Below are 13,756 nucleotides of genomic sequence, written 5' to 3' on the forward strand. Positions count from 1 at the left end.
TGCGGCTGTACAGGACATTGGTTAGGCCACTGTTGGAATATTGCGTGCAATTCTGGTCTCCTTCCTATTGGAAAGATGTTGTGAAACTTGAAAGGGTTCAGAAAAGATTTACAAGGATGTTGCCAGAGTTGGAGGATCTGAGCTATAGGGAGAGGCTGAACAGGCTGGGGCTTTTTTCCCTGGAGCATCGGAGGCGGAGGGGTGACCTTATAGAGGTTTACAAAATTATGAAGGGCATGGATAGGATAAATAGGCAAAGTCTTTTCGGGGAGTCTAGAACTAGAGGGCATAGGTTTAGGGTGAGAGGGGAAAGATTTAAAAGAGACCTAAAGGGCAACTTTTTCACGCCGAGGGTGGTACATGTATGGTATGAGCTGCCAGAGGATGTGGTGGAGGCTGGTACAATTGCAACATTCAAGAGGCAGTTGGATGGGTATATGAATAGGAAGGGTTTGGAGGGATATGGGCCGGGTGCTGGCAGGTGGGATTAGATCGGGTTGGGATATCTGGTTGGCATGGACAGGTTGGACCGAAGGGTCTGTTTCCGTGCTGTACATCTCTATGACTCTAATTCCTGATGAAGGGCTTATGCCGGAAACATTTAGTCTCCTGCTCCTCTGATGCTGCCCGATCGGCTGTGCTTTTCCAGCACCACACTCTGACTCTGATCTCCAGCATCTGTAGAGTGATAGAACATGCCGAGTTGAGAGGGTAGTGCTGGAAAAACACTGCAGATCAGGCAGCATCCGAGCAGCAGCATGTTTTAAACATAAGCCCTTCATCAAGAATCTGACATGGATCAAACATTCGAGGTTAGACTAAGAATGACCTTTCACCCCTGCTTTCTGCAGAGCTCCCCCATCCCTGCAATGTGGCTTTTCCCCACTCTGTCCATCTTGCAACTTTGTCCATCTCCCCTCAACCCCCCCCCCCCCCCCCTCCTTACGTCCATCTCCCTCTTTGCTTCGCCCATATCTCCCTACATTGTGCAACGTTTCCACCCCCCGTTACAAGGAGGAGTGCAAACTCTCCAACCCTGCAGTAAATGATGCAAGTTGACCATTGGATTGGGCTGGGAGCAGGAACAAATCAGCATTGGAAAACGAGCAATAACAGAAAGAGTTTGTGCTCTCTCTCTCTCTCTCCCTTTGAAAACAACAGGGGCCAGTGCAAGAGTTCTCTTACCGTTGTCTGCAGCTCTGGAGATCATCCAGTAAGTTCTCTTTCTCCATCTGGATCCGGTCCTTGTCCTTGACCACCAGCTCCAGCTGTCTCTTCAGCTCCCTGACCTCCTGCAGATAGACCTCCCCGGCTCGGCTCGGCTCCTTCGCTCGGAGCTGCCTCAGCTCGGCCAGTAGCACCGCGTTCTGCTGCTCCAAGCCCCTCACTTTGTCGATGAAATTGGCGAAGCGGTCGTTCAGTTCCTGCAGCTGCACCTTCTCGCTGGTCCGGGTGGTCAGGAACTCCTGGCTGAGGGCATCGGCGACTGAGAAGTCCGCCCTGTCCAGGTAACTCCTGGCGGCTGGGGTGCTGGACCGGGGCCGGTAGGAGCCGGTGCTGGTCCTCAGGAAAGCTGCAGGCGAGCTGAGCAGCCGGGAGCCGGAGATAGGGGAGATGGAGGCTCCCCCGAAACTCCTCTTGGAAGAGGCGGTGCTCACACGGTAGGAAGACATGCCGCTGTGACTTAAGGCGAGCCCACTGCAGGGATGGAGCTGCTCAGGTTCCTTATATAGGGAGCCCAGCCTGGCCACGCCTGAAGCTCACGGTTCAATCCCAGCCCATGGCACACCGCCCCCTGGTCAGTGGGGAGAGAGGGTCAGAACTGAAATAATATTGAAGGTGCTCCTGCATCCCCACGTCGCTTTTCAAAAAGTTTGCAGATTTCTTTCTCCCCGCCAACCAAAGACTGGTATTAAACTCCAAATCAGAGGATGTGTGTGTATGGAATGAGCTGGCAGAGGATGTGGTGGAGGCTGGTACAATTGCAACATTTAAAAAGGCATCTGGGTGGGTATATGAATAGGAAGGGTTTGGAGGGATACGGGCCAAGTGCTGGCAAACGGGACAAGATTGGGGTTGGGATATCTGGTCGGCATGGACGGGTTGGACTGAAGCTGTACAGCTCTCTGAGTCCAGAAGTGAATGGGACTCTGTGGCTCCATTAGGGACAGCGTCCAAGCCCTCCACACTTTCAATGAGCTCAACACAACGGCAAAGGGAGCACAGGCTCCTGGGGTCACAGAATCTTCCTCTGAGCAGGAACAAAAGACGAAAGCACCGCTAGTCAGAGTTGTCCTGGGTCCTTTTCCCCTTCCTGTACACCGTGTAAAACCCAGGCTCCTGTACACCGTGTAAAACCCAGGCTCCTGTACACTGTGTAAAACCCAGGCTCCTGTACACCGTGTAAAACCCAGGCTCCTGTACACCGTGTAAAACCCAGGCTCCTGTACACCGTGTAAAACCCAGGCTCCTGTGCACCGTGTAAAACCCAGGCTCCTGTACACTGTGTAAAACCCAGGCTCCTGTACACCGTGTAAAACCCAGGCTCCTGTACACCGTGTAAAACACAGGCTCCTGTACACTATGTAAAACCCAGGCTCCTGTACACCGTGTAAAACACAGGCTCCTGTACACCGTGTAAAACCCAGACTCCTGTACACTGTGTAAAACCCAGGCTCCTGTACACCGTGTAAAACCCAGACTCCTGTATACTGTGTAAAACCCAGGCTCCTGTACACTGTGTAAAACCTAGGCTACTGTGAGCTGTGTAAAACCCAGGCTCCTGTACACCGTGTAAAACCCAGGCCCCTGTACACCGTGTAAAACCCAGGCTCCTGTACACCGTGTAAAACCCAGGCTCCTGTACACTGTGTAAAACCCAGACTCCTGTACACCGTGTAAAACCTAGACTCCTGTGCACCGTGTAAAACCCAGGCTCCTGTACACCGTGTAAAACCCAGGCTTTTGTACACCGTGTAAAGCCCAGGCTCCTGTACACCGTGTAAAACCCATGCTCCTGTACACCGTGTAAAACCCATGCTCCTGTACACCGTGTAAAACCCATGCTCCTGTACACCGTGTAAAACCCATGCTCCTGTACACCGTGTAAAACCCATGCTCCTGTACACCGTGTAAAACCCATGCTCCTGTACACCGTGTAAAACCCATGCTCCTGTACACCGTGTAAAACCCATGCTCCTGTACACCGTGTAAAACCCATGCTCCTGTACACCGTGTAAAACCCATGCTCCTGTACACCGTGTAAAACCCATGCTCCTGTACACCGTGTAAAACCCATGCTCCTGTACACCGTGTAAAACCCATGCTCCTGTACACCGTGTAAAACCCATGCTCCTGTACACCGTGTAAAACCCATGCTCCTGTACACCGTGTAAAACCCATGCTCCTGTACACCGTGTAAAACCCATGCTCCTGTACACCGTGTAAAACCCAGGCTTTTGTACACCGTGTAAAGCCCAGGCTCCTGTACACCGTGTAAAACACAGCTCCTGTACACTGTGTAAAACCCAGGCTCCTGTACACTGTGTAAAACCCAGGCTCCTGTACACCGTGTAAAACCCATGCTCCTGTACACTGTGTAAAACCCAGGCTCCTGTACACTGTGTAAAACCCAGGCTCCTGTACACTGTGTAAAACCCAGGCTTCTGTACACTGTGTAAAACACAGGCTCCTGTACACCGTGTAAAACACAGGCTCCCGGAACCGTGTAAAATCCAGGCTCCTGTACACCGTGTAAAACCCAGGCTTCTGTACACTGTATAAAAACCAGGCTCCTGTACACCGTGTAAAACCCAGGCTCCTGTACACCATGTAAAACCCAGGCTCCTGTACACCGTGTAAAACCCAGGCTCCTGTAACCGTGTAAAATCCAGGCTCCTGTACACTGTGTAAAAACCAGGCTCCTGTACACTACGTAAACTCAGGTTCCGGTACACTATGTAAAACCCAGGCTCCTGTACACTGTGTAAAACCCAGGCTCCAGTACACTGTAAAACCCAGGCTCCTGTACACTGTGTAAAACCCAGGCTCCTGTACACCGTGTAAAACCCAGGCTCCTGTACACTGTGTAAAACCCAGGCTCCTGTACACTGTGTAAAACCCAGGCTCCAGTACACTGTAAAACCCAGGCTCCTGTACACCGTGTAAAACCCAGGCTCCTGTACACCGTGTAAAACCCAGGCTCCTGTACACCGTGTAAAACCCAGGCTCCGGTACACCATGTAAAACCCAGGCTCCTGTTACCGTGTAAAATCCAGGCTCCTGTACACCGTGTAAAACCCAGGCTCCTGTACACCATGTAAAACCCAGGCTCCTGTACACTGTGCAAAACCCAGGCTCCTGTACACTGTGTAAAACACAGGCTCCTGTACACTGTGTAAAACCCAGGCTCCTGTACACCATGTAAAACCCAGGCTCCTGTACACTGTGTAAAACCCAGGCTCCTGTACACCGTGTAAAACCCAGGCTCCTGTACACTGTATAAAACCCAGACTCCTGTACACCGTGTAAAACCCAGGCTCCTGTACACTGTGTAAAACCTAGACTCCTGTACACCGTGTAAAACCTAGACTCCTGTACACCGTGTAAAACCCAGACTCCTGTACACCGTGTAAAGCCCAGGCTCCTTACACCGTGTTAAAACCCAGGCTCCTGTACACCGTGTAAAACCCAGGCTCCTGTACACCGTGTAAAACCCAGGCTCCTGTACACCGTGTAAAACCCAGGCTCCTGTACACCGTGTAAAACCCAGGCTCCTGTACACTGTGTAAAACCTAGACTCCTGTACACCGTGTAAAACCTAGACTCCTGTACACCGTGTAAAACCCAGACTCCTGTACACCGTGTAAAGCCCAGGCTCCTGTACACCGTGTAAAACCCAGGCTCCTGTACACTGTGTAAAACCCAGGCTCCTGTACACTGTGTAAAACCCAGGCTCCTGTACACTGTGTAAAACCCAGGCTCCTGTACACTGTGTAAAACCCAGGCTCCTGTACACTGTGTAAAACCCAGGCTCCTGTACACTGTGTAAAACCCAGGCTCCTGTACACTGTGTAAAACCCAGGCTCCTGTACACTGTGTAAAACCCAGGCTCCTGTACACTGTGTAAAACCCAGGCTCCTGTACACTGTGTAAAACCCAGGCTCCTGTACACTGTGTAAAACCCAGGCTCCTGTACACTGTGTAAAACCCAGGCTCCTGTACACTGTGTAAAACCCAGGCTCCTGTACACTGTGTAAAACCCAGGCTCCTGTACACTGTGTAAAACCCAGGCTCCTGTACACTGTGTAAAACCCAGGCTCCTGTACACTGTGTAAAACCCAGGCTCCTGTACACTGTGTAAAACCCAGGCTCCTGTACACTGTGTAAAACCCAGGCTCCTGTACACCGTGTAAAACCTAGACTCCTGTACACCGTGTAAAACCTAGACTCCTGTACACCGTGTAAAACCCAGACTCCTGTACACCGTGTAAAACCCAGGCTCCTGTACACCATGTAAAACCCAGGCTCCTGTACACCGTGTAAAACCTAGACTCCTGTACACCGTGCAAAACCCAGGCTCCTGTACACCGTGTAAAACCCAGGCTCCTGTACACCGTGTAAAACCCAGGCTCCTGTATACTGTGTAAAACCTAGACTCCTGTACACCGTGTAAAACCCAGGCTCCTGTATACTGTGTAAAACCCAGACTCCTGTACACCGTGTAAAACCCAGGCTCCTGTACCCTGTGTAAAACCCAGACTCCTGTATACTGTGTAAAACCTAGGCTGCTGTGAGCTGTGTAAAACCCAGGCTCCTATGAGCTGTGTGAAATCCAGGAAAATGTCCCATCTCTGCACTCCTTGAAATGCTTTGTTCCCTCATCTCTTGCGTGTCTTCAAGGCCTGACATACAGCAGGCATCGTTTCCACTGGTACTGACAGCTCTCCTTTCACCATGGGCATCCACTACTGTGCGGGAGGCTGAACACCCTCTGTGGAAGCCATCACATATCCTCAAATGCCTTCCAGCTGGAGTCACAATAAATTGAACAGAGCCTAAAGTTGGCTCCTTCTTGTTTCGCTTCTGACCTGCAGGACATTGAGGCAAATATTACCTCCTCTCGTGATCTGACTGGTCTCAGAAATGAGTGAAACCCATGAGGAGTCGGGACCAGAGTCTGGGAGTCTGGGTTTTACACAGTATACAGGAGCCTGGGTTTTACACAGTACCTGCAGGACATTGAGGCAAATATTACCTCCTCTCGTGATCTGACTGGTCTCAGAAATGAGTGAAACCCATGAGGAGTCGGGAACCAGACCAAACGGGAAAGAGACATTATATTGAAAAATATATTGATGGCAACATATATATTTAAGACTGAGGTAGATAGGTTCTTCAGTTTTAAGGGAATCAAGGGTTACAGGGAGAAAGCAGGAGAATGGGTTACACGGTGTACAGGAGCCTGGGTTTTACACAGTATACAGGAGCCTGGGTTTTACACGGTGTACCAGACCAAACGGGAAAGAGACATTATATTGAAAACTATGTTGATGGCAACATATATATTTAAGACTGAGGTAGATAGGTTCTTCAGTTTTAAGGGAATCAAGGGTTACGGGGAGAAAGCAGGAGAATGGGGTTGAGCAACGTATCAGCCATGATTGAATGGCGGAGCAGACTCAATGGGCTGAATGGCCTAATTTCTGCTCCTATGGCTTCTGGTCTTATAACATAAACTTTAGTTATAAGTATACAATCCACAGCACGATTGGCAGTTCAGGACAGATTGAAGGATATGGGGTGCCCATTCCAGGTGTGTGCCATGTATAAGGGTATGATTCCTGATGAAGGGCTTTTGCCCGAAACGTCGATTTTCCTGCTCCTCGGATGCTGCCTGACCTGCTGTGCTTTTCCAGCACCCTCTGATCTAAACTCTGGTTTCCAGCATGTGCAGTACTCACTTTTGCCTTAGGAGTATGGGGTGTCCATTCCAGGTGTGTGCCATATATAAGGGTATGGGGTGCCCATTCCAGGTGTGTGCCATGTATAAGGATATGGGGTGCCCATTCCAGGTGTGTGCCACGTATAAGGGTATGGGGTGTCCATTTCAGGTGTGTGCCAGGTATAAGGGTATGGGGTGTCCATTCCAGGTGTGTGCCAGGTATAAGGGTATGGGGTGCCCATTCCAGGTGTGTGCCATGTATAAGGATATGGGGTGCCCATTCCAGGTGTGTGCCACGTATAAGGGTATGGGGTGCCCATTTCAGGTGTGTGCCAGGTATAAGGGTATGGGGTGCCCATTCCAGGTGTGTGCCAGGTATAAGGGTATGGGGTACCTGTTCCAGGTGTATATCAGGTAGAGGGATATGGGGTGCCCATTCCAGGTGTATGCTAGGTACATGGGTATGGGGTGCGCATTCCAAGTGTATGATGCTAGGTACATGGGTATGGGGTGCGCATTCCAAGTGTATGCTAGGTACATGGGTATGGGGTGCCCATTCCGGGTGTATAACAGGTAGAGGGTTATGAGGTGCCCAATCCAGGTGTGTACCAGTAGAGGGGTATGAGGTGCCCAATCCAGGTGTATGCTTGGTACATGGGTATGGGGTGCCCAAACCAGATGTGTGCCAGTAGAGGGGTATGGGGTGCCCAATCTAGGTGTATGAGCCCAGGCAGGTACAACTGCACGGAGTGTCTCTAATTGAGATTCTGCAAGCCCAGCAGCTGCAGATCTGAAAATAGAAGCAGAAACATCCAGAGCAAGTGGCTGAAGTTGGAGAGGGCGGAAATGACCAATTCAACTGGAGGAATACAGTCAGAATAGGAATCTGAGTCCAGACGGAGGCCACAATCCCTTTTCAAGTCCAGATAGACTCACAGAGGGGTAACCGCTGGATGCCGGGACAAGAGACAGTTTGGAGTGAGTGGAAGAGGTTACAGAACAGAAAGAAAATTCTTCCAGGTCGATGTGGGAACCAGTGATCCCAGAAAGGAAACGAAGAACAGTACAGCACAGAAAAGGCCCTTCAGCCCACCATGTCTGTGCTGACCACGATGCCATTCTAAACTAATCCCATCTGCCTGCACGTGGTCCATATTCCTCTATTCCCTGCCTGTTCATGCATCTGTCTTCATACCTCTTCACTTTGCTAACATATTTGCTTCCATGATCTCCAGGGAAAATATAAAGTGTTGAAAAATAGCAAATAGGAATACAGAAAGTAGATGCCCATGTGAATATATGGCAAGATTGATAGAGATGCATCAAAGACGTTCTTCCTCACAGACAGAGGGTGGTAGTGGAGGGTTGTTTTTCAGACTGGAGGCCTGTGACCAGTGGAGTGCCACAAGGATCGGTGCTGGGTCCACTGCTTTTTGTCATTTATATAGATGACCTGGATGTGAATATAGGAGGTATGGTAAGTTTTGGTAAGATGACACCAAAATTGGAGGTGTAGTGGAAAGCGAAGAGGGTTACCTCAGATTACAACAGGATCTTGACCAGATGTTGCGGCTGTACAGGACATTGGTTCGGTCACTTTTGGAATATTGCGTGCAATTCTGGTCTCCTTCCTATGGGAAAGATGTTGTGAAACTTGAAAGGGTTCAGAAAAAATTTACAAGGATGTTGCCAGGGTTGGAGGATTTGTGCTATAGAGAGAGAGGCTGAACAGGCTGGGGCTGTTTTCCCTGGAGCATTGGAGACTGAAGGGTAACCTTTTGAAGTTCATAAAATCACAAAAGACACAGATAGGGTAAGTAGACAAGGACTTTTCCCTAGGTAGAGGAGTCCAGAACAAAACGGAAAAGGTTTAGGGTGAGAGGGGAAAGATATAAAAGGGACCTAAGGGGCAACTTTTTCACACAGAGGGTGGTACGTGTATGGAATGAGCTGCCAGAGGATGTGGTGGAGGCTGGTACAATTAAACATTTAAGAGGCATTTGGATGGGTATATGAATAGGAAGGGTTTGGAGGGATATGGGCCAAATGTTGGCAAATGGGACAAGAGATATCTGATCGGCATGGACGAGTTGGACCAAAGGGTCTGTTTCCGTGCTGTGCATCTCTGTGTATCCGTTGCCTAACACCATGTGCAATTAGCTATTGGGAGTGGCTTTTCTTTTGCCTCAACCTTATCTAAACCGAGCTAAGCCTCCTGTTTTGTAAACATTTGAATTGGAAGCTGGAGAATTCTACTCAAACACGCCCCTCAACACACGCAAAAACACTACTCTGCCATCCAGTAAGATCATGGCTGATCACAGTACTCCACATTTCCACCCGCTCTCAAAAACGTTTCACCCCTTTACTGATCAACAATCTATCTACCTGTGCCCTGAAAACATTCAAAGTTAATGTGGCAAAGTAAAGCTGGAAAATGTGGACACCGCCCCTCCAGCCCTACGTCCAAACCTTTGCTGTCGATAATGAATGTTCAAAAGCACAGAAAGCAAAAAGGTCTTTTCTAAGTGTATTGATAGAAAGATAACTGAGGAGAGGAGAGTTAGTTCCATTTCAGGAGTTCGAATTATGCAGATGTATTCTGGGATCATTGGCTAATGTAATGTGCTTTCTCACAAAAAAGAAATGCAGTATCAGCTCGTTAGAGTTTAATATCTGTAGTAGGCATGATTCGGCTATCTTTAATAATTAAAGATTAAATTATGAAATATGTAGAGGAGGAGAAAATTGTTTGAAACAGCCAACATGGACTTCAGAGAGGAAACTCCTGCTCCAGAGTCGCGATAGATTCTGAGGTGGCAATAAGGTAGCACGGTGGCTCAGTGGTTAGCACTGCTGCCTCACAGCGCCAGGAACCTGGGTTCGATTCCAGCCTCGGGTGACTGTGTGGAGTTTGCACATTCTCCCCATGTCTGTGTGGGTTTCCTCCCACAGTCCAAAGGTGTGCACATCAGGTGAATTGGCTGTCTAAATGTTAGGTACATTAGTCAGGGGTAAAGATGGGGTAGGGGAATGGGTCTGGGTGGGTTACTCTTCAGAGGGTGGGTGTGGACTTGTTGGGCTGAAGGGCCTGTTTCCACACTGCAAAGATGTTTAATCTAAACAAGCTGCTATGGGGATGGGGTGATGCAATGGATGTGGTGGGTAGGGCATTAGAACAAGCCTTTGGCAAGTTCTGAGGAAAAGTCACTCGACCTGAGACGTTAACTCTGATTTCTCTTCACACGTGCTGCCCAGATCTGCTGAGTTCTTGCAGCAGCTTCTGTCTTTGTTGTCTTTGACCGGGTACACAGTAGATCGCTGGAAGCGAGTAAGGGGCATGGGATTATCGGGAGGCAGAAAACTGGATCACCAATTGTTTAAAGAGAGCAAGAGAACAGAAATTAAAGACAGTTTCAGTTGGAAACGATGATTAGTCCTTCAGAGTTCCGATCACTGTGTACAGCCGTGGTTTGGATATGGATTAGAGGGACTGACATTTAAATTTATCAGTAAAAAATAGGAAGCACAGTAAATTATTCTGAGGATCAAGGAAGCTGTAAGGAGAGATGACAAGATAGCAGTAAAAATATGGCAGATGGAATTCAACATCTATAAGTGTCAGGTGCTATCTTTTTACCTTAAGAATCAATTGTATTGACGTAGGCTAGGCTCAGCGATATAGAACAGCTGAGGGATTTGGAAGTTGAGCTTCGCATGACATTAAGTGGATCAAATAAAAGCTAATGGAATGCTGGGTATTGTGCCAAGAGGTATGAAATATAAATGTTGAGATAAAACCTCTATAAAACTGCAGTTGTAGTCACCTGCAATTTGGCCTCCAATTGGAAGAATGTTGAGGGAATAGAGAGGATACAGACGAGACTCACAATGATACAAATCCACTCTCCACTTTGGAGTCTTACTATGAAGCAAATTCACAGGGATGTTTCCTGGTGTGAGGAAGTACAAGTCACAACTACATTTTGAAGAAAGATTGGTGCTGTTTCTCATAGAGAGGAGCATTGATGGTTATGATGAGTTAGGATAGTACTAATAGAAACAGATTGTGTCCCAGTGATTGAGGGTTCTCAACTGAGGACCATGTCAACTTCACATTAGTTGGAAGTATTTTCAGATCGAGAGAAGGAGAAATCTTTTCGTACAAAGGACTACAGAGTGCGTGGCTGGAGTTGGCCGCCGAGACTAGATCCACATTTAAGTATTGTTTAGAACAGAGGAGTGGGAATAGAGAAAATGAGAACATGACTTCTTTAGGCACTCTTCTCACAGAGCGCTTTAGGGAACATCTCCGGGACACCCGCACCAACCAACCCCACTGCCCCGTGGCCCAACATTTCAACTCCCCCTCCCACTCTGCCGAGGACATGCAGGCGCTCCACCCTCCCCTTCGACCTATCACCTTTACCCCCACCCCCAATCACCTATTGTACTCTTTGCTATCTTCTCCCCAGCCCCACCCCCCTCCCATTTATCTCTCCACCCTGGAGGCTCCCTGCCTTCAATCCTGATGAAGGACTTTTGCCTGAAACATCAATTTTCCTGTTCCTTGGATACTGCCTGACCTGCTGTGCTTTTCCAGCACCACTCTAATCTAGACAGGGCTTCTTTACTCAGAGAATGTGGAGGTTTGTATCACAGGGGAGGCGAAACAAGGAAGGGGAGGGGGTGACAATGCTGGATTCAGATTCGCAAAGTTCAGAAGAGGCTGCAGTGGAGCATAAACATCAGCATTTCCTGGATGGATAGAATGGCCTTCATCCAAGGCCATCCATCCGACATAATCCCACATAAAGACAGGTACATGGCATCAGGTCTCCAGCTGGTTACCAGAATTCCACAAACTAATACCAAGACTAATACCAGTGCAAAAGCAAACAAGCAAATAGCCTCCAAAGTATTTATTTCAAATGTTAGTACAATCCTTCCTTCCTCCCAATGCAGAGGTTCACTTTCAGAAGTAAATCAGATGTTTTGTCCTTGTAAATGGGTGCTGAATGTGACTGTTTATTGTGATGTTTCCTCCAGCTCCTCAGTACCACGGCATGTGTGACCATCAATCTTCCTAATCTCCTGCAAGTCTGGAATGCCAAACTGAAAGGAGAGATTTTCCAAAGTGTGTGGGCACCTTCCTTCGATGCAGAGTCTTGTTTCTTAAACACTCTCACACTCGGTCTCTTCATTACAAGCTAGTATTGCAGAATGCCTCAAAACCCTATCATATCTTTCGACCTCGTCGAGAATTCTGAGATTGGCCGGCGTATTTGCGCTCAATTATTGCATGGGCAAAGATGGACTGCAGAACAGACAGAGTAGAGATTCCTGCCATCTATTCTGGGCTTATTTGAGGTCGAGTGAAGTTAGTCCTGGGTATTGGAGCTTTTCAGATTTCTGAGTTCATTTCTGATATTAATGGAGTTTTTAAGGCTTTTCTTTGAAAGGGACAGTTGGATAACCAATGCTACCAACCCCAATTTCAGTTACTGTTGGCGTGTCCTGTGGTTGTGAAAGGTGTTATATAAGATTCATAGTCATTACGGCAGAGAGGAAAGTCAATTGGGCCATCAAGTCAAAGCCTTTTCTCTGTCAAACCTATAGACATAGAGTTGTACGGCATGGAAACAGACCCTTCGGCCCAACTTGATGATGCCGACGCAATATCTTAAATAAATCTATTCCCATTTGTCAGCGTTTGGCCCAGAATCCTCTAAACCTTTCCCATTCATATACCCACCCAGATGCCTTTGCACTGCTGTAATTGTAACCAGCCTCCACCACTTCCTCTGGCAAAAAATTGTCCCTCAGAATTTCACTGTTTATTTTTCTTAGAATGAACTCCAGAGGTACTTGAAACTAAACAGCAGCAGTCAGCTGTGAAGGATCACTGTCTGGTCAGACAACTCTGTGGCTTTACTGCTCCATTTTGTTACACCTTCCACATGGAATACATTGTACTGCTATAATGCGAGTTTTGTTAGTGCAAATTTGCTATCACATGATTGACGAATTGCGGATACTGTCTCTAAACAACAAACTTTTAAAGCGTGTATTAGTTATAACGCCATTCTGGCCCATTAGTTTAAATGGTGCCGCTATTACACGGGATTGCATGAGAACAGAACTACTGAGCTATAGCAGATTCTGGATTAGAGTGGTGCTGGAAGAACACAGCAGTTCAGGCAGCATCCGAGGAGCAGTAAAATCGACTTTTCGGGCAAAAGGCCTTCATCAGGAATACAGGCAGAGTGCCTGCAGGGTGGAGTGATAAAAGAGAGGAGGGTGGGGGAGGGGAGAAAGTAGCATAGAGTACAATAGGTGAGTGGGGGTAGGGATGGAGGTGAAAGGTTAGGGAGGAGGGTGGAGTGGATAGGTGGAAAAGAAGATAGGCAGGTAGGACAAGTCATGGGGACAGTGCTGAGCTGGAAGTTTGGAACTGTTAGTCACAGGTGAGGTGCCAGAAGACTGGAGGTTGGCAAACGTGGTGCCACTGTTTAAGAAGGGCACTAAAGATAAGTCAGGGAACTATAGACCAGTGAGCCTGACGTCGGTGGTGGGCAAGTTGTTAGAGGGAATCCTGAGGGACAGGATGTACATGTATTTGGAAAGGCAAGGACTGATTCGGGATAGTCAACACGGCTTTGTGCGTGAGAAATCATGTCTAACAAGCTTTATTGAGTTTTTTGAAGAAGTAACAAAGAAGATTGATGAGGGCAGAGCAGTAGATGTGATCTATATGGACTTCAGTAAGGCGTTTGACAAGGTTCCCCATGGGAGACTGATTAGCAAGGTTAG

At 48.1% G+C, this 13,756-nt stretch overlaps 1 protein-coding gene across 2 annotated transcripts in view; it reads right to left on the reverse strand.

Moving 5' to 3' along the window:
- The window catches only part of LOC122543421 (peripherin-like), a 28,663-nt gene extending 26,764 nt beyond the window's left edge, over nt 1-1,899 (reverse strand). For both annotated transcript variants that reach the window (XM_043682135.1, XM_043682134.1), the window contains exon 1: nt 1,186-1,899. In XM_043682135.1, coding sequence (XP_043538070.1) covers nt 1,186-1,673 — 488 coding nt within the window. In that variant the 5' untranslated portion in view covers nt 1,674-1,899. The remainder of the gene's footprint in view (nt 1-1,185) is intronic.
- Nucleotides 1,900-13,756: the final 11,857 nt, after the last annotated feature.

This window comes from Chiloscyllium plagiosum, chromosome 43, assembly GCF_004010195.1.
Source record: "Chiloscyllium plagiosum isolate BGI_BamShark_2017 chromosome 43, ASM401019v2, whole genome shotgun sequence".
In the NCBI taxonomy this organism is placed as follows: Eukaryota; Metazoa; Chordata; class Chondrichthyes; order Orectolobiformes; family Hemiscylliidae; genus Chiloscyllium; species Chiloscyllium plagiosum.